This window comes from Numida meleagris, chromosome 6 (genome assembly GCF_002078875.1).
Source record: "Numida meleagris isolate 19003 breed g44 Domestic line chromosome 6, NumMel1.0, whole genome shotgun sequence".
In the NCBI taxonomy this organism is placed as follows: domain Eukaryota; kingdom Metazoa; phylum Chordata; class Aves; order Galliformes; family Numididae; genus Numida; species Numida meleagris.
The window spans coordinates 9150392-9170039 of NC_034414.1; the positions used below are offsets into that span (position 1 = coordinate 9150392).

The 19648-nt window shown below is 35.6% G+C and overlaps 1 protein-coding gene across 7 annotated transcripts in view; it reads left to right on the forward strand.

Moving 5' to 3' along the window:
• The window catches only part of SBF2 (SET binding factor 2), a 243563-nt gene that overhangs the window by 105683 nt on the left and 118232 nt on the right, over positions 1 to 19648 (forward strand). For 6 of the 7 annotated variants that reach the window (XM_021401517.1, XM_021401520.1, XM_021401521.1 and 3 more), the window contains exons 4-6: positions 6736 to 6849; positions 8480 to 8590; positions 10654 to 10759. In XM_021401517.1, coding sequence (XP_021257192.1) covers positions 6736 to 6849; positions 8480 to 8590; positions 10654 to 10759 — 331 coding nt within the window. Of the gene's footprint in view, positions 1 to 5327; positions 5397 to 6735; positions 6850 to 8479; positions 8591 to 10653; positions 10760 to 19648 lie in introns of those variants that run through there. The other variant, XM_021401522.1, reaches the window with a different exon arrangement.

Here is a 19648-nt window from a genome sequence, read left to right on the forward strand (position 1 = left end):
AGCTGTGGAAGTCCCTTAAGATCATCTACGTTCAATAGCAGAAAAAGTTTTTTATCTTTAAAAGCTGACTTCAGTTCCTAATGTAGATTTTGGCTAGATTGTTTGTTATTTTTTAAGTTAAGTGTCAGTGTTTAAAAGCAGAGCTGATGCCTTAAACTAATCTTATTGCGGTAGCAAAACTTAGTTCATGCAAGTTAAAGAAAAAACGCTTGAGAGTTAAATCAAAGCAATGAGTATCTCTGTTGAGTAAGAAGTACAAGATAAATATGAGTATAGTTAGCTGCTCTCATGTTTTCTTGGCTGCCGTTTTTCATTACAGTAGTGCAAAATCAGTTACTTTCTACTACAAGTTTTAACATAATTTCTTAAGTTGAAATTGAAGCTTATGTGAAAATGTCTGTTTGTTTGCTCATTTTCCACAAGGAACATTTAAAACAGGTCCAGTGTCAGCCACATGTGACTGACAGCAGAGATCTATTTCTGGTGGGTTTCATGTACACAGGTGGGGTAGGAAGCAGAAAGAGATATTTCATATGCCACTGCCATTTGTGGGAAAAGTTGGAGCATGAGATCTGCCCTTATCAGACACCAGGTAATCCTCAAGTGTTTTTAACCCATCAATAGAAATCTACAGGAAATGAAAATAACTTGTTCTGCTACCAAGAACTCTCTGCTTGTTATGAGTGCTGTAATTATTTTTCTTCTCTACTTCCCATAAATGAGACCGAGTCTGAACTTAAGTTGATTTAAGTTTTCCATTTTTTTTTGTATGTATATGTATTTTTTTCTGTTTTTATGTGTACGTACATATGCCAGGAATCAAAAGTAGGCACATATTCGCCTAAATTGATTGGTTTTATTTATTTAATAGACTCTGAGACTTAACCCTGCATTAGTGTTTTGTTTGTGAGATTTAAGTATCAACAGAGAATTAATATTGATCAGGAATAAAAAGATGACATTGGTAGAGTTTTGTCTCAGAGGGTGATTAGTAGTTGATGTCCAGGGAAGAGCAAAGGAAAATGGTGTGCATGGTGCTGCCATGGGTGCTCCCTCTTCTGTAGTCTCTGCCTGCCGCATGTTTAGTAAACACTATGAATTTCACTGACATATGCAATCTTCTCATGACCCATGTGCATTTTCGTTATTCATACTATTCTGTAGCATTTGAGCTTCACAAGTGAAATAACCATTGCATGAAAAGCTACCTCTCCTTGTTAGTTTGAACATAAGTCAATAAGCATGCTCTTTTTATGGTTTTGTCACTGCTTTTGCTGTTCTTTGAGAATGACTTAAAGTACCTCATTTCCTTTGGGTTTGGTGTTTTGGGATTTGGTCAGATTTTCAAGTGTCTGGTTTCTGTGTGAGGTCATTGGTCTCAGCAACAAAAAGTATAGAAAGAGTAAAGCTAAGCAGTAAGAAAAGGACCTGATAAAAAGGAGCTTCCAACAGCTTTGCTCTTGCTTTGATTGGTTGAGCTTCTGTCATGGTTCCTGCAGTGTGAATGCTGCTGTTTTGGTGAGCAAGCACACGAAGTAGCTCCCGTGAAACCTCTCTCTTACACCGTTTTGATGCTGAATTTGGAAACTAAACAATTACACTATTCTTGGCCATTGCCATATGGCATCTGAAACTCATAATTTTCAACTCTGAATGTGTATTTGTCATCTAAAGCAGAATTCATTGAGTAGAAAATGTAATAGGATTACGTGGTATTCACTTTTGTCCCAGCTTCAATTTTGCTGAGCTGTGCGTACAGTGTGCTGAAGGTACAGGAGGCTGGGATGAGCTTCTGAAATGACCTCAACTAAATGTTGTTAACTGTGCCTGCTACATTGTGACCAGTTGTTTATACAATTTATCACATCATAGAGCTTTTGTTAAAGCCAAAGGACACTGTTTCTGGTTGGTCAGTTTAAAGCAAAGCGGTACCTTATCTAATAATATGTATTTAGCCCACAAGTACTTGATTTTAATTGCATCTATTAAAAATATATTAAACTTTTTCTAGATTGTGGATTTGGGACATCATGTCTAATCTGTTGGGAGGTAACTCCAATTGTCAGTTACCTCCTGTACTTAAAAATATTTGAATAATTAGTCGAAATTTGTCTAGCTTGGGCTTAGTGCCATATACATCCCTTGGCTAAACTGAGGAACAAGTTATTCTCTGAATACAAGCAAGCAAAAAAAAAAACAGTGATGATTAATAGTGCTGATCACAGTTAATTTTTCTAATCTGTTGGCTGTCAGTCCAGGGATTCATGCTGTTTTTTTTGTTGTTGTTGTTGTTGTTTTGGTCATCTGAACTTTAATAGTCCTGTTGTTTTTTTTTTTTTCCAAATGTTTGGAGAAATGCATTTTATTTATCATCTCCTTTTATCAATAAAGTTTAAGAAATAAAAATTGGTGCTGTTGGTTCTGTATCTGGTTATTGCATGTTCCAGGTTACCCCAAACCCTTCAATTTGAGTCACAAACATTAAATATCTGCTTCACTGATATAGTAAGAAGGGTGGTCCGTTGAAATATATGCACTCATGCTCACTAGCTTTCTGTTCTCATTTATGTGAGAATCTAGAAACTTGTTATGTATATCAGGAGTTGAATATATGTAATTTAGATATGGGTGTGTTCAGTTATTAAAATGCATGGAAAAAATGAGTTTGAATGTACTGGCTTTCTCTATGTGTACAGCCCACACAATTTTTTTTGGCGAGTCAGTCTCTTTACAGAGCCCAAAAGTAAATTTCATCATATGTTCTTCAAAAGCACTTTCACCATTTTCTGTGAGTTTATTATGTTTTTATGTGTTATTTATTGGAAAAAGAACAGAGGTAAAAGGGAAGAAAAACAAAAGCAGGTGAACAAATCAAACAGTCTGTTGTAGAACCAGATCAAATTTTTCTGTTTCAACTTAAATGGCTACATCCTTAATCATGTTCTACTTAGGTACATACATATGTCTATTTGAACATTTTAATAATGTTAGTGTTAAGTGGTATTATTTTCGGGACGACTATTAGATGGATTTGAGTCGGCTACAGTACACAGATCTCTGCTCCGTATTCCCTGTCTAACTTCAGAAACCGTGTCAAAATGCAGAAGAATTGAGGATTCTGGCATTGGCAGGTAGGGGACAGGATCTTGATGAGTTTCAATCAAACACAAATATAACTGCAGGATATAAAATGTTTTCATCATGGTTAAAACATTTATGATCACCCATCATCATATAGTTCTTTTAGATCTTTAGATCAATCTCTGTTATCTATCCCTTAGCCTACTGAAGAGGCTTTGTTGGAACTTAGCTCATCTGAGATTAAAATAACAACCAAACACTGAAAGAAACAACCCAACCCCACAACAACAGTTATTCATTTCCAACGTAAAGTCATAGGTGATGAAAGATGTCAGGGAAGTGTCATAGCAGTACACCAAATACCATTATTACGTTCTTCCAACAAATACAAGTGTAAGAAGAAAGATGTAGTAATCAACCAGATTAAAAAGAAATAGTAACAACGTCATCCTACTTCTTATCAATCAGATTTAATTTCACCTTTTAACGTATGTATGCTTAGGAAGGTTTTCTTATTATTCTTAATTTATTTGTCTACTGAATGCCATATTAAAAAATAAAAATGTTTTAAGAACAAAACTTATTTTGTTATTTTTGCTAAGGGAATGTTTTTTTCTTTAGGTGGAAATAAATAAAGGTAAAATGTGCATGTGTCTGAGCAAAAGTGTAACTAGAAAGAATTATGTTTGTGGTTTTACCACTTGGCATTTAGCTTTGCTAGAGAATGCTCGTGCTGTTAATGCTTTGCTTGACAAGTAGGTTAGAAATCATATGTGTGCAACGATTATCTGCTTAGTCTTCTGACTTCAGCTACTGTGCCTTCCTGCCTATCTAAATGCTTAGCATGAGCAAAAATATGGCTCCAATCACATTATATTGTTCTGTGAATCTTTTGTGAAGTAAAACAGAGTTTTAATGGTGTAAATTTTAAGTTATGTTTAGTAATGAATTAAAACAGAACTAGATCCAAGTGTGAGTTGATTTGTTGAAAATGGCTTTTTATAGAAACCTCCTCCCTGTCTCTGCACCAAGTTTTCATTATCTTAGTACCACATGGATCTAGAGAAGCTCTCGTATTCATTTGCCTTTAGAAATGTGGAATAAGTTTTAATTCATTTTTCCTAATGTTGTTATTATCCAAAATTTCTCAGCTAGCTAGAACTTGTAACCTTTATGCCTAGGTTTCAGTTTGCTCTTTATAACAGTTGATACAGTAAACTATCGCTTATTTGTTTAGTGGTCTGTAACCATATCAGTAGGTGTGCAGATTTCCCTTCTATACTGAATCTGTATTATGTGACTATTGCTTTCTGTTTATGGAAACTTTCTGTCTAATGTCCTTTCTAATTTTTCATCTCACTGTGTTGTGTTGAGAATAAGATAATTTCTCATGATTAAAAACAAAGCAAATAACCAAATGATTGATGTGATTTTATTTAAGAATGGTCCAGAAAAGAGTTCTGTACCTCAGTGCAGCATCTTTGTGCAGTGATTTTTATCAGTTGTTTATCAATTTAACTTCATTTAACAGATAGACCAGTTTGGAATACAGATCTCATGTAAAAATAATAAATGTTATTATTTAATTATCTAAAATTAGAAATATGAAATAAACTGCTCAGCACTTCAGTTCTGCCAGTCAGAGCCTGTGTTTCTTCTGTTCAGAAAGAGTAAGGGTCAAAGTGGGAGAATTAGTAACAGAAGCTCTGTGTTTTGATGGAGACTCAAGGTAGTGTTCTGTTCAGGTGATTCTGTATGTCAAGTGGGAATTATTAAATGCCTCATAGTTTTCTACAGTGTTGCACATTGTTCTGAGTAATTGATTTAGTGGAAAACAACTTTTGGAAGTAAATTGTTAGATGTACTCCTAGGCACTTGTTTTAAATAAAAAAGCAAAACAAATAAATAAAAACAAATAAAAAACCCAAGAGGCTTTCCTCTGCAGTTGAAATTAAAAACTGTGAGGCAGTGTTCCAAAAGTAATGTCTCTTATTTTATTATGTTGGCCCATGACATCAGAGGCAGATGTTGGTGATATGGAAGTAGAAGTTGAGCCTTTCCGCCATTTTGTTGCCAGAGGTTGAACCTTTCCGCCATTTTGTTGCCAGAGGTTGAACCTTCCCGCCATTTTGTAGCTGTGCAGCAGGTGGCAGCAGAGGGGCAGTCTGACAAAATGGCGTCTGACGTGGAAGTGTGTGTAAAACAAAGCTGTGCAGATTTTTTCTCCATGCAGAAAAAATGGCACCCATTGACATTCATCAATGCTTGTTGAATGTTTATGCAGACCAGAAAGTGGCTGTGAGCAGAGTGAGGTGGTAGGTGGTGCATTTCAGTAGCAGTGGCAGGACAAAAGCCAGATTTTTATGAGCATGGCATGCAAGCTCTTGTTTATCACTGACAAAAATGCATAGCTAATGGTGGTAGCTGTGTTGAAAAATACTGTTTTGTAGCTGAGACTTTGCTCTATCCAATAATGTTACTGGGCTCTTTTGTTAGTTATAGTTTCCATGGAAATAAACAGGAGCCATTACTTTCAGAGCAACCTGCATAGAATCCCACTGGAAATGTATTGTAACGGAATGTTTTTCATAATTAAATAATTCAGGAACCCATTCTAAGTATTTGTAATGTCATTGTTTTTACTGCTTCGATTTGGAAACATACATTTGTTTAATGATACTGTACTAAGTTAAGTCTAATCTTGCAGCATTCCTGGTATTTCAGATAATGTTGTCAGGTTTCTTTTTATAATAGAAAATCATTACTTTTAAAAATCACTATTTTATTGTTATTTTTTTTTTTCTGAAAATAAGCCAAAATGATGACCAGGAACATGACACAAATAGGAGGCAGATATTTCATGTTGTCAGATGGAAAGGGAAGTTATTTTTCACATATTCCCAATTAAGATGATACAGTGATTTTTGCTTAAAAGAATGCTCAGTCATAAGAACAAGTAACATGTTTAGAAATTTGGTGGGTGGTGTGGGAGTGGAGAGAATTACATGCAAAAATTGGAAGGAGTGTGCTTTGTCATTTGAAAACTTACTCAGTTAACAAATTTGTCAAAGAATGTGGGGAATTTTAGAAATGAAAGTAATTAGTGACATCTTTAGTTTTGGCCAGGAGTTGTAACAAAATATTTGTGACCAAAAAGTAAGTGCTGGCAAGGACGTTAGAGCAAGTTACACAATATCATGAACAACTGAAAGTTTACCTACTTTGTACCCTTTCTTTTTTTCTAACCAGAAACATAGATGTTCCTAAGTTTGAGAGCTGTCTTGGGAAATTTGAATTACTTTTTTATGAAGGAATATTACGAATTTTCTGTGTCAGGCTGGAGATGACTATATAGATAATTTTAGCTGTAACATTACTGATAACTCTTTATCTTAGAGAACTTTATTTTAGATACACTGATGCGTGGCTTTACAGATGAATCTTTACAAGTTGAACTCCCTAGAAGCTTCCTTATGGAGTTCATGCAACTGTTGGAATGTGCTGCTGTTAGTTGATGTCATTGCTAGTTTCGAACAATGTGTGCATTTCCTAACTAATGGTACTTTTGAAGTTTTGACAGAAGTTAACGTCTTGTAAGAATGCTAACAATTCAGTTAGTGATTGCTTATTAATTGAAATGTTTCTATTTTCAAGGGAACAAAAGAAACTGAAGGAGAAGAGGAGTCTGGTTTAATTGCGCCTGCTGAAGTCTTCGCTCCTAAGAGTCTGGTGCTTGTGTCCAGACTGGATTATCCAGAAATTTTTAGGGTAAAGAACTTACCGCTGCCATGTGTAATGTCTGTCAGCAGACAAATCTGTATTTAATGAATAGCAGTGACTGAAATTTGATTTGAAATGACTCGGGATTGGCTTTGGAATTCAACAGCAAAAATCTACTTAGAGTGAGCTAGATAAAATTCAGTGTCTGTGACAGTAAATAGCCCCTCCAGATTAGAACAGTGCTTTTTTTACTCTCCAAGTACTTCTGAATCTTAGTAAAAGATGAAATAATAAACTGACCTCAGAAAAAATCTCTGTATACTGAAGGGGATCATTAGGACAAAACCTGTCTTGCTCAGGTAAAAATAACACATTAACGATAATTGATTAAATATTTAATGGTAAATTAATAGTGAAATCTTAGTTTTCTTCCATATGTAAGGTAAAAATGTCAGAGCTCTCTTCCAGATCAAATTAAGATGCCTGACAGAGATTTAGGATCTTGGCTTATTTTCAGCTGTTGAGATATGGATGATCAGAGATAAATTAAAAGCTCAATTTTTTATTAAACTAATATATATTAACAGAAATAAATGTAGTCCAGCTTACAGATCAAGGGAGAAAAATCATTTAGTGGTAAGCTGTCAGTAGAGATGAAGAATGATGGTACCAACTCAGACTAAAATTCCACATCACCTAGTATTTCGTCTCTCCTTGTGGCCTTTAATGAATGCAAAGCAAAGTGTATAGGAAGAGCGCAGGCTGTAGAAATAATTCCACTGAATATTTTCCCAGACCAATGTGAGTTATAGTTTAATGACATCCTGAACCAGAGGTGTCAATTGTATGATTTTTTCATGCAATTTGTCCAGTTTCTTGACTCTTGATTTTATAACATCTCATGGCAAGGGGTTTCATAGCTTAACTATGTGTTATATGAGAAGTTACTGTTGGAAGCATGTCTAAGAAGAGAATTCCAAAGATATTTACTGAATTATCAAAATTATAACAGTTAAAAGGCACCAGAAGGATATTGTGGAATGGAGTTATTGTATTCAAAGGCTTCTTGGAACATAATGCTAAGTCACTTTATGTTGAATTTAAAATGATAAAGATGAATCTCCAGTTTCTCAATCAAAACCGAATCCATACAGAACAAATATAGTAATGCTGAATTGTTGATATATTTATACTAATTCATTTAAGATACATTTATATTGAAATAATAATGTTAAATAACATGCAGGACTGTTGACTCTTGATGCTAGTTTTTCAATGAAACTCAGAAGCTCATTGGTTCATCTGTGTTTTATTCTGTAAACCAGTCAGATTTAGGTCCAGAGAGTTCAAAATGCAGGTGAAGCTATGATAATTTTAAAAGTATGGCAATTTTTAAAAATTAATTAGTAGTAAAGCACTTCTTGTATACTTGAACAAAGCTCAAATACTGAACATTGAATTTCTTGTTATAAAAGATTATATTTGCACCTGCCAGCACATACGTTGCTTTTATATCCAAGTTCATTTTTTTTAATGAATATTTACTTTTATAGCACGCTTGATTAGGACATACTTCACTACATTAATCTCTATTAGACGCATTTATGTTTTTAAAATTACATGCATATCTTTTAAGTAATTTCAATTCTGCCTTCCCTGTATTTATATTTCTTTGTAGGCTTGCCTTGGACTGATCTATACTGTGTACGTGGACAGCCTGAATGTGTCACTGGAGACTCTCATTGCAAATCTGTGTTCATGCCTTGTCCCTGCTTCTGGAGGGTCTCAGGTAAATGGGAAAAAAAAGATATTTTTCCAGTTAATTGAATTTATGAAGAAAACAAAAAAAAATTCTTTAAATATTTTTGTTGAAAAAAAGATCATAGTTCAGCTGAGTGCTTTCCCTGTGGCCTGTCTTCTAAAGAGAGCAAAAATTCCATTCCAGCATAAGGTCAAAGGGTTAATGTTGTCACTGAGTTGGCTTTTTACAAGGCACAGTAACAAATCAAGCAGTTTGTATAAGTTTAGTTTTTAATAATAACGCATGTTAAGGAAAATTTCTGCTTGCTATATATATTTCAAAAGGGATTTTTATCATTGTTCATTTTGTTTTGTTTTACATATCCTTTCCTTTAGTTCATTTACCTGTGTCTTTTCCTTGATGCAATTCATTATGCCATTGATCTTTCCTTTGGTAACAAAAGGAAACAAACAAACAAACAAACAAAAAAACCACAACCTTGAGCACGTTTTTTTCTTTTTTTTCTTTTTTTTCTTTTTCAGAATTAAATATCCCAGGTAGCCCATGCATTTGAAAATAACAAAAAAGTTTGTAAATACACTTATTTCTCCTTTTTACTTTGGCTTTCTATGAGCAAAAAGTCAGGTTTGTTTGTTGATTTACTGAAAATAAATTATTCCTATACATTAATAGGTTTCTGACAGCCACTTGCATCATATTTTCTTGATCTTTGCTTTATGTTGTGACATTGCTGGGAAATTGTAGTCATTATGAAACAAACCTGGAAACTAAGAATGCAGATGATAATATATTAAAAATAGATTTCATATGCATTTTCTCATGCTTTGTATCCAGTCTATGGATTATCAACCTTCTTAAATTCCTGCAAGTCCCTAATTCTTTTCTGTTTTTCTGGGCTGCTTTAGAATTTTTCTTAAAAGTAAATGTAGCAAAATCTCCTTTCAGCTTAGTCAGGGATCTACATGATTGCTCTCTAACTTTTCAGTTTTGAAAGGAAGTAATCAGATAATAACTTTTTTTTGTCAGAAACCCTCTTTTCCAGTGGTATTTGAACCTCACATTACAGGTTTTGGTGGTCCACTTGAACTTCTGGCTCTTCTTCCTCTCCTCTTTTTTTTTTTTTTCTTTTTTTCCCTCCGTCCGTAAGTATGATTTTTGTCATTGGCAATTTCTTCTACTAGAAGACGGGGAGAAATTTATGTTCCACCTTCTGGTTTCTTTCTTAAAATGAAATGATCTTTCACTTGCAACTTAAATGTGTTGATGTCAAAATTCCATTTTAAACAAAAGGTCAGTTTTTCTGTTTCCTTTCTGAAGTTTGTGCTTCCACGACTAAATCTAAATTATGTGTCTTAGAATGGAAACACTCTTCTGATATTTATCTCCAGAAGTCTTTGAAGGGCTTCCCAGATTGTTTGTGTGCCCAGTGCCGAAATGATCAACTGCAAAGCTAGTTACTAGCCTGCATCCAGGTCTGCTGCTTAAGTGCTGGGCAAGAGGATCTCTGCCGCAGCTCGGGGACTTACTTGGTTTTACTGTGGAATGTTTTGCTTTCAGACATCTGCTGTGCAGCAGCTAGCATTTGCTACCTTCGTACTTTCAATGGTCTTGAAAGCAAGATTATTGTGCAATTGTAATACTTTTTGAGCTGTGGTACAGAAGAGTATTCCTTTCACTCTCGCTTCCTGTCTCCCTTGTTGGTGATATGTTCTTGTGCTGGAAAGGTAACTGAAGTTGTAATGCTACTGAAGTATTCAGAGCGGGATTATAGGACTAGCACAAGAGTGCTTTTCAATATGCAGATGTCACTTGGTAAAAAGTGATGGAGCACAAGTATGGGCATGCAGGCAACACATTTCAAAAAACTTCAGTTACAAAATAATATAGTTTTTCTGAATGTGTTGTTGAATATTAACCTCAAATTATATTTGAGATCTATGTTAGTCAGTTCAGTTTTTCTTACTGCTTTTAAGATTCTGTATACAAAAGAAATAATTTTTACAGATTAAGTGATTAATCCTGTATGACAGCAGTATGTTTATTCTATATAAATTAGATTTATACTAAAAAAAAAATATTTGTTTCTACAGAAATTGTTTTCTTTGGGAGCTGGAGACCGACAACTGATACAGACTCCTCTACATGATAGCCTTCCTGTTACAGGCACCAGTGTGGCTCTTCTCTTTCAGCAGCTGGGTATGTCTAGGTCTGCCCTGCTTTGGGGGAGGTGGGGAAAAAAACAAAAATTCACAGAGTGAGTTACTTTCTGTTCTTATTCAGCTCATATCATGTGCCAAGAAAGCTACATGGTTAATATTAATTCGTTTTGAATGAAAGAATGACTAATAGTGCTTTTATCCCCTAATCTAGCATTCGTATAAACTTTTTGTACATCCTGCCTGTGGTATGATAGTTCCAATGTTATCCACTGTCTGCAAATGTGTTGCAAACAGAGGTGAGCTTGGCCTCCTCAATAACGGCAATGTTCGTGTAAAAAGATTTATCTACCCCTTGGGTACTGTTCAAACTGAACAAAACCCAGTAGGTTAAAAATAAACTAGTGCAAATGAAAAAGTTTGTAGAAAAGATACCAGACACTGATAATGAGTACATATTCTTCTGTTGTCATCTCTATTTTTTATGAAGAGTATCTAACACAATTGTCAGCAAATGCTTAATTGTTCTTTACTATAACATCAGCTAACTGTTAACTGTGTACCTCAAAACCTCTCATTACATTTCAAATCTGTTAGACTTCTACCCCTTGGCTTCTGAAGTGACTTTGAAGCACAAACTTGTAGCTGCAGTGGATAAGGGCAAAATCAAAAGTCTGAACTTGTGAGCCTCATGGTAGTCTGAAGTAATCAAATGGCTTCAGGATATGTGCTGTTTTCCATTCTTCTAATAAATAGTTAATAAGAATAGATGCAAACTGGAAAAAAGTCTACTGAAGAGATGTAAGAGAAGCCGTATAACTTGGAAAAGCATCCTGAGGGGGAGGGGAGAGAGAGAGAGATTTTAGTCTGTGCGGTAGCATCTGTTGCTGAGCATCCTTAGAGAAATTATTCTAGTCAAAGCAGTAGTAGCTTGTTTTTCCTACTCCAGCTAGTTGTAAGACGTAGTGATTTGGCAGTGAAAAGTACTATAAACAACATAAGATTTCAAGTGGCAGAACTGTTAATGTCTATGTCACAGGAATTGATATCGGATCTGATAAGTACAATGTCATCTACTACTGTAAATATTTGATTTTATTCTTTCAAAAAGAGTATTATTCCAAGAGAAATATTAGTATTTTGTTGATAGATGCAACTAATGTTATAGATGCTATTCATCCTGACCGCACTTCCTGAGGTTTTACTTGGCTTATTATGCCAAGATTCATTAAAATTACTCCGAGCATACCACAGGCAATGGTTCAATCATAGAAAGGCCCAACAACGTCTTTCTGTTCTGTGAAGATCTAAGTATGATATGAGTCATATGATGAGACTCACATGATACGGTATGCTTGTTCTGTAAGCATGCTAGGAGGTACCTAAGGTGGGCCAGTATATTCTAGAGCAATTGTAGCAAAGGTTACTGCAAATTTGCAGTTATGAAAACATCAAAGGAAGCAAGGTTTTTAGCTAGTGCTTAGACAGATTAGTTACTGTGTGTCATGTGGCATTTGTATGGCAAATTAGGGTTGTGCTATTTTGTGTCACAGGATCAAACTGAGATAACAAAGACAATCCAAAAAACCATTCTATGCATCAGATTTATGGAGAGAAACTATGTAAAGAGAAAGTAGGAATGTGAGTATGGAAGGGGAAACCAAGAGTACCATGTCTTCCTCTTAGATTCTTAGTAAGATCAAGAGTGCGGAGAGAGCTTTTAAAATCCCGCTCATTTTGTATAGAACGAACTAATAACACTTTTGTATGGGAATTTAATATTGCTTTCAGATACATGGGGTTTAAGGTGATATTATTAACCACAGTTTATTCATGGGTGAATATAGGCTCACTGTTCTTGTGTAACTCCCTGAAGAGTTGCTATAGAAGAGTATTAGAGAGTTTAAAATGTAACTAAGATGCTTAGATTAACACGCTAGCCATTGCTATTTCTGTAGCCTTATTTTTTGAAATTGTTTAATTCCTTATTAGATCATCTACACTCTGGTGTTCTCTTGCTGTAAACAGTCTGTTTCTATACTTTTCCTGCTTTTCTTCTTCCCCTAAGATGCACTTAAATTTTGGAGTTCTGATCTTTCTTGTGTTTTGATAGCATGTAAGGAGTACAGGAAAGAGTCAATAAGCACAAATACACCATGTACCCATTCCAAGTGTGCTGCACGGTAGAGTATGAAAATCAGCAGGAGAGGGAGAGAAAGGGAGAAAATGCGGGAAAACTTGCTTATTACTCACAGTTCTGATTAGTGACACTTCAAGTTGGCTCAAAGAGAGATAGAAGAAAGTATGTGAGATAGATAGAAGGAACTATGTGATTATAAAACTTGGCATAGAAACTACAAGCTTACATCCCATTTCCCTGAAAAGATGATACAAGTTCCTAAGGGGCGGAGGGGAAAGAATAATTCCCTGTACCCTGTCTTTTCTATTGTAACATCGTTTTCTCATTTACAAAAATTCTGAAGCTTTGAGGAAGAGCCTAACTGATGTTTTTTTGTGTAGGTCTTCTTGCTATCTATCTCCTGTTCCTTGGTGTGATGGAGGACAGGAATCTTTTAAAATTTTGTAGCATGGGAATGTCACTTCCCAGCTGATGTCTCTTTCAAAATTTTTTTGGTCTCAGTATCTGAGAATATAGCACAATGGTACAATCACTTTGGATCTTATAAGGATACAAATTAAAAAATGTTCACATTTGCATGGCATACATCACTTTACACGATAGGACATAGCTCCTTTCAGATGTAGGTCGTGTATATCTTTGGTAGGATTGTTATGTTCTTCTAAAGGCAGGGTTTGTTAATGTGAAATTTCTGTTAGGATTTTCTGAAAACGTGTTGTTAGTACAGCTGCATATAGCTGTCTGTAATGGTTGTGGAACATGAAATGTGGACCTGGAAATATGAGCAGACTGTTTAAAATAATTCTTCATTTATTCTCACTTTTTATATAGCCTTATGCTTAGCATTAACGACAGTGTCCTGAATTACATAGTAGGATCTGTTACCCTATCCCTTTGAAAAAGTTTTGAGTTCTTTTTTTTTTTCTTTTTCTTCTCTAAGGTAGGGTAGGGTCTAATCCTTTTTCTTTAGAGACCATAGCCTATTAGAAGGCTTTCGTGCTTTTTGTGATGATAGTCATGCTTGTTCTGTTTCTCTGGTTCTATTTCAACAGGAGCTAAATGCGTATTTATTTCTACCAACCTGGGCAAAATCATTTGACTTCCATTGTCCAGCATGTTGTTGGCTAATTTAGTTTGATGATGGCTATGATCCCATCATATGCCTGTGTTCAGGACACAAATGTTGACTAGACTGTTAGTCAAATAACGATATGTTCTGTTGTTTCTCTTCTGGTACAAGTCATTTGATCCTATTTGAATTATTAATAGACAATTGAAGAGTAGTTAGAAAAATATTTGCAAACTGGATAAATCACCTTTTTAAAAATAGTTCTTTCTGTGAGAAGGATGAGCAACAAGACAAAATTTACCACTATGAATAGATACGAAAGTAATTTCAACATTTATTTTGAGAAATATTGTGCAATAGTACTCTCATCATGCTTTTTCTTCTTGGCAGGATAATATGTCAGAATATGACCCTCCCTATATTACCAAGTTTACAGCATATCTGGAAATAGACTTTGTTTTTTCTTGGGCCGTAAACTACAGTTGGGAAAAACATCCCCAATGGCTTTAGGCTTCATAATAATGAACATCAGTCTTTGACATTCTAAATCTTACATTCTATTTATTTCAAAAAACATAATGTATGAGAATAATGTGACAAAAGCCAGGCATGTAGCTGGATCACTACACCTAAAAAAAAAAAAAAAAAAAATTCATCATCAAGGATTAGCTGGGATAGCAGTAATCATGAAGCTGTGTTTACAAATGGTCCATGATAAGTAGAGGTCTTTACTCTTCTATTTCTCCTTGCCGATAAGACAGATGTTAGATAACTGTAAAAGCTTTAAAGCAGAGTAGCCCTTTTCGGAATTGAAGGAGATTTTTATTATTCTTCTCTTTTAGTCCCTGTCACTATATTAACAATACGTTCTTGTGTTTCTGCTTGAAACTCTTCCTTTCTCCAAACTCAAGTACTGCTTGCCTGCTCCATTCTGCTGTGGTTATTGGGCATGATGTTACTCAGTCATTTTTATTTGAGACATATGTCTGCATCCCCTCAACGGTCGTCTTTTCCTAATGAACATGAGGTAGAAAACTGTATCAGGGACCTCAACAATATACATCAAAGCAAGAAGCTGAGATTTAATTAGCACTTTTAATTTTTGCGTGTTTCAACGACTGGTAGTCTGAATCTCACTGCTAAGCTGACCAGAACAATTAAGAAACAAGATGTTCCTTAAGACTTATTGTTTTGCCCCATATTCCAAACTCTGAAGACAAGTTGTCCTTCATTTGCTTCTTGCTTGATCTCTCATCTGGGCTGCCTATCCTCGCATTTCCTTTGCTTCATTCGGTGGACCTCAGACCTTTCTCATCACTGTGGACTTGTCTAGCTATGTGGACTTCTTGCTTGGCACCTGCCTTACCTGGAGCTTACTGCCATTTCTGGTCCCTGGAAGTTAGTGGTCTTCAGAACCACTAATACGGAAAGTATTGAGCAAGTTGATGTTTTGATATTAATTCTTAATGATAGCTTTTGATCCCTGTGCTGTTAACATTCAAACCTTGCAAGTCTAACAAGAGATATAGTTATGGATGCCTACGGGACCCCCCTGCCTGGTACTGTTTCATCCTGAGGAAGAGATTTTTTTTATCTTAGAACATACATGCTGGTCAGATTGTCAGCATACTGCAATAAAGCTGGCTTCATTTGTTAATAACCTTTCCAACATTTTTTTGCCTCCCGTAGCACTACCTCAAAAATCATGACATGAGCATAATTGATAATAATTGTTTCAGTTAAAAGAATCACAGTGCTGAGTCAGACCTCAGCACCGCTACACAGCAGAGAATTTCAAGCACTTTGCTTTCCTGAAAAAAAGAAAGATCTTGTAGTCTTCAAACTGTCATTGACAATTTTAGGTGCAAATTATTAGACGCTGTATACCAAAAGAGCAATATTAACAGTGCTGTCAATGGCGAGTGATTAACAAAGCTGTTACAGTTAAGCTGCATCATATATAGAAGAGAGGCTAAAGGGGCTGATTGAGTGCCACATCTACCTTAAAAGTAAGAGAACCTGAATGTCTTACAAGGAGCGGCTGAGGGAGCTGGGATTGTTTAGTCTGGAGAAGAGGAGGCTCGGGGGAGACCTTTTCACTCCCTGCAGCTATCTAAGATGAGGTTGTGGTGAGGTGTGGGTCAGTCTCTTCTCCTGCGTAACTAGAGATAGAAGTGGAGAGAATGGCCTCAAATTGTGCCAGGGGAGGTTCGGGTTGGGTATTTGGAAAAAAATTCTTCTCTAAAAGAGCGGTCAGGTGCTGGAATGGGCTGCCCATGGAGGTAGTTGAGTCACCGTCCTTGAAGGTGTTCAAGAAACGTTGAGATGTACTAGGGGACGTGGATTAGGGGAGAAGCATTGGTGGTAGATGGACAGTTGGATTAGATGATCTTGGAGGTCTTTTCCAACATGAGTGATTCTGTAATTCTAATGTCTGGGAAAAGAGTGCATGCTAATGCAATATCATAAGACCACAAGTGCCTTCTGTCATAACTCCTGAACTGAGTTTCTTTTATAATAAGTGAAGGCTTAAATATCAGGATAGAGATTTTCTAAAATAATTGGTCCCCGTCACCCTACTCCTCTTGCATCTCCGATAGTCAAGAGGACACAAAAGGATGCAGATATTTTCATTTCCCAGAAGTGCAATCCATTTGTGCAGTCCTACTCTTGTGGATATTGGTTTCAAACTTCCTTCTTGGTGACCCTAGAGTCTGACTAGCTTAAAATGCCTTTTTTTCTCCTTCATAGATGCTATTAACTTGATGTTACTGATTCTTTAGCTTTTTAAACGTGTAAATCAAAGTCAAGCAGAGGAGCCGCATTCTGGACTACAGAGTGGTTTTTTGAGAAAGACCCCAACTGTATTCAAAGTATTTCATGGCCAATACTGTGAATGTAACTCTTAAAATACTTCTTACGTTTCAGAAGTGAATAGAGTTCAACATAAAATAACCAGATATGCTGGCTTGAATGTAAGTGAAAAGATGGATATTGACTAGTGACACAATATAGGAGTGATTAGTTTCTAAGGAACGTAGATTTTGTGTAGAACTAGGTCAGGAAGATGATAGGAAATTGACCCCAAACTTACTACTTTCATAATAATTAAGTCTTTTTAAGTAATACTTCAACATTTTCTACTTAAAAGCAACAGCAACACAAACCCCAACCCCCGTGATTCTATGTAAATAGCTGGCACTTTCATATAGCTTTCTTAACAATTTTATAAGATTGTATGACAGTACTAAAAATATGATTAATTTTACCATGACTAGTATAAAATATCTATCAAATCAAAAAGGGAAAAACTGCAATGTGGTGTTCCTCCAATTAATTAACTTTTGCAGTAGCTCATTCTGAAGTGACAGTGCTTTTTGGACAATACTGTGCTTTGTTTTTATTCTGAATGGAAGCAGTAGTAATCCTCTTGCTTGCAAATTTAGACAACGTAATTCCAAAATTAACCCAAAGAAATATATAAATTTTTGATCACATTACTGCTCCTAGCGGATTTTTAAGACTGCTTTTTGTACAGTCTCAGGTTTTTCTGCTGTATTTGTCCTTTTATTTTGCTCCTTATCATAAACTATATTTCTATGTACTGATATAGACTGTGCTAAATATATGCTAGAGGTTCTTCTTAAACCACAATATGCAGGTGGAATTTCCTATTGAAGTCAAAGTACTTGAATGTGCAGCATAACTTTAAATATGTATAATAATTAACTCTTACTAGATTTTCCTTATAAGGCATCCACATTGCTCTCTCAAGAATCTTTCTACATTCCATAATTAAATCAGTGGATTTTCAATAAAATAAAACAATGTTTTGTAGACATTATATACTTCATAGTACATAAATCGAAGACTGTCCTGATAAAATTGTTCTATGAAAAAGAAATATTTTGAAGAAAATGGTCTTCAATATTTGCCGCCCATTTTGTTCTTTCCTTCTAACCCACCAAGTTAATGATAAAAATAGATGTCTGAAGATTTTCCTCCAACAATTCGATCCTTATTATTTAGAGAACTATAACAGAATTTTCACCATACTTATGTCACATTTTGGGGTTAAGATCAAAGGAATCTGATATACAACAGAATATTCAAGCAGCGAAGAGAGATCCATGATGACTGATATATAGTAATGCCCGTTTTTTTAGAAAGATGAGATTTTCAGACTAGAAGAAAAGAAGTCCAGTGTGTAACAGCCAGCATGGCATATAATAATAACAGAATGTGACTTATGGGTGATGTTTTTATTAGTCAGCTTTGATAGACTATGTATTTGGTTGATTCCTTCTTAAGTTTTTTGTTATGTATTACTTATCCTCATTCATATCGCAGGATCTTGCTTTCTAGCAAGTTCATTCCTGGTCATGTAGAATTTCCCTGGGAAAAAAAAGACAGTTTCTTCTTGGAATAGGCAAGGAGCTGGTTTACTACAGTAAATTTTAATTAAGAATTTTTAATTCTGCTTTCAGGGAGATAAAATGTTCAGCCTCTCATGTAGAATATCTTATGCCAACAGAAAACAATATTGAATTGCAGAGTAAATGGGAAAGATATTCCCAATAAATACATGTGCCTGTTTGTATTGCTGGGAAACGTTAAGAAAGAGCCACTGCACAGGCAGCATGTTTGCTGGCTTTGCTTGTTACGAAAATCCCAGTGTCTTCAACATAGAGCAAGAATTGCTTTAATACTGTATTTTGTTCAGAAGTAATAACGGGGCAGCTAAACTGTGAGATATTTAATCTGTGCAATGTTGTATGAAATGATCCAATGCAGCATTTTCAATTCAGTAATATTTATAATTGAGACATGCACTAAGATCAGGCCATCGATGTTGTGGTGCACCTTTGCATCTCGTGTTTGTCAGGAGAGGTCGATGATATGAGCCAGAACTTCTATAACTTCTGTCAGATTGCTTACAAACTTCTTGCCCCACTCACTGGATTTCTTTTCTTTCCATGAAATGTATGCATTGTGAGATGGGAACATATATTCCCTGTGTTGAAATTAAACGGCACGTGTGATTTAATAAAGACAATTTATTAAGTATATAATCCAGGAAGTTCTAATCAGTCTTTGATCTCAATAAATTGTATACTCTCCAGCCAGTGCGACCTGCTACTACCTGCTGCATGAAATGGATGCTGCTGGCTCTGTTGTAGATGCAGTTTAAGTCCCCACGGCAGGGAGTTGTGATTAAGCTCTGTAAACCAGCAAAAGAGAATTTACTGTTCAAGCTTTCCTACTACATCTGTCATCTGTCAAAGAACAAATAGATTACCAAGGGATTTTATGTGCTTACTGCTGCAACAGCAGAACGAAAAGGAAGTTGTTTTTTATAAGCTTATGGTAATCAAAGGGTATTGTGCAAGTGAATTTTGTACAGGGACTCTCATACACTCCCTCATCTCAGTCTCATCTGTTTTCTGTCAGCCCCCTCAGGTTATGGTTTGTTGCTCTGATTAATTCAGTCAGTCAGCCAAGTGCTTCCATGAGAGCAAATCCGTCTCTCTCTGAGGATGAACTAGCTCACCTTGGACCTGTGTGAGCTTTAATGCAGGTGCAAAGAAAGCTTGCGGATGGGATAAGACCATCCCTATCAATGACAGCCATTGGAGCAGCTTCCAATCAGCTGATGTCAAACCGTGCCTTCAGTAGATGCTGCTCATGTTCTTGCATTTGTTAGGCTTACGTGGAAACAC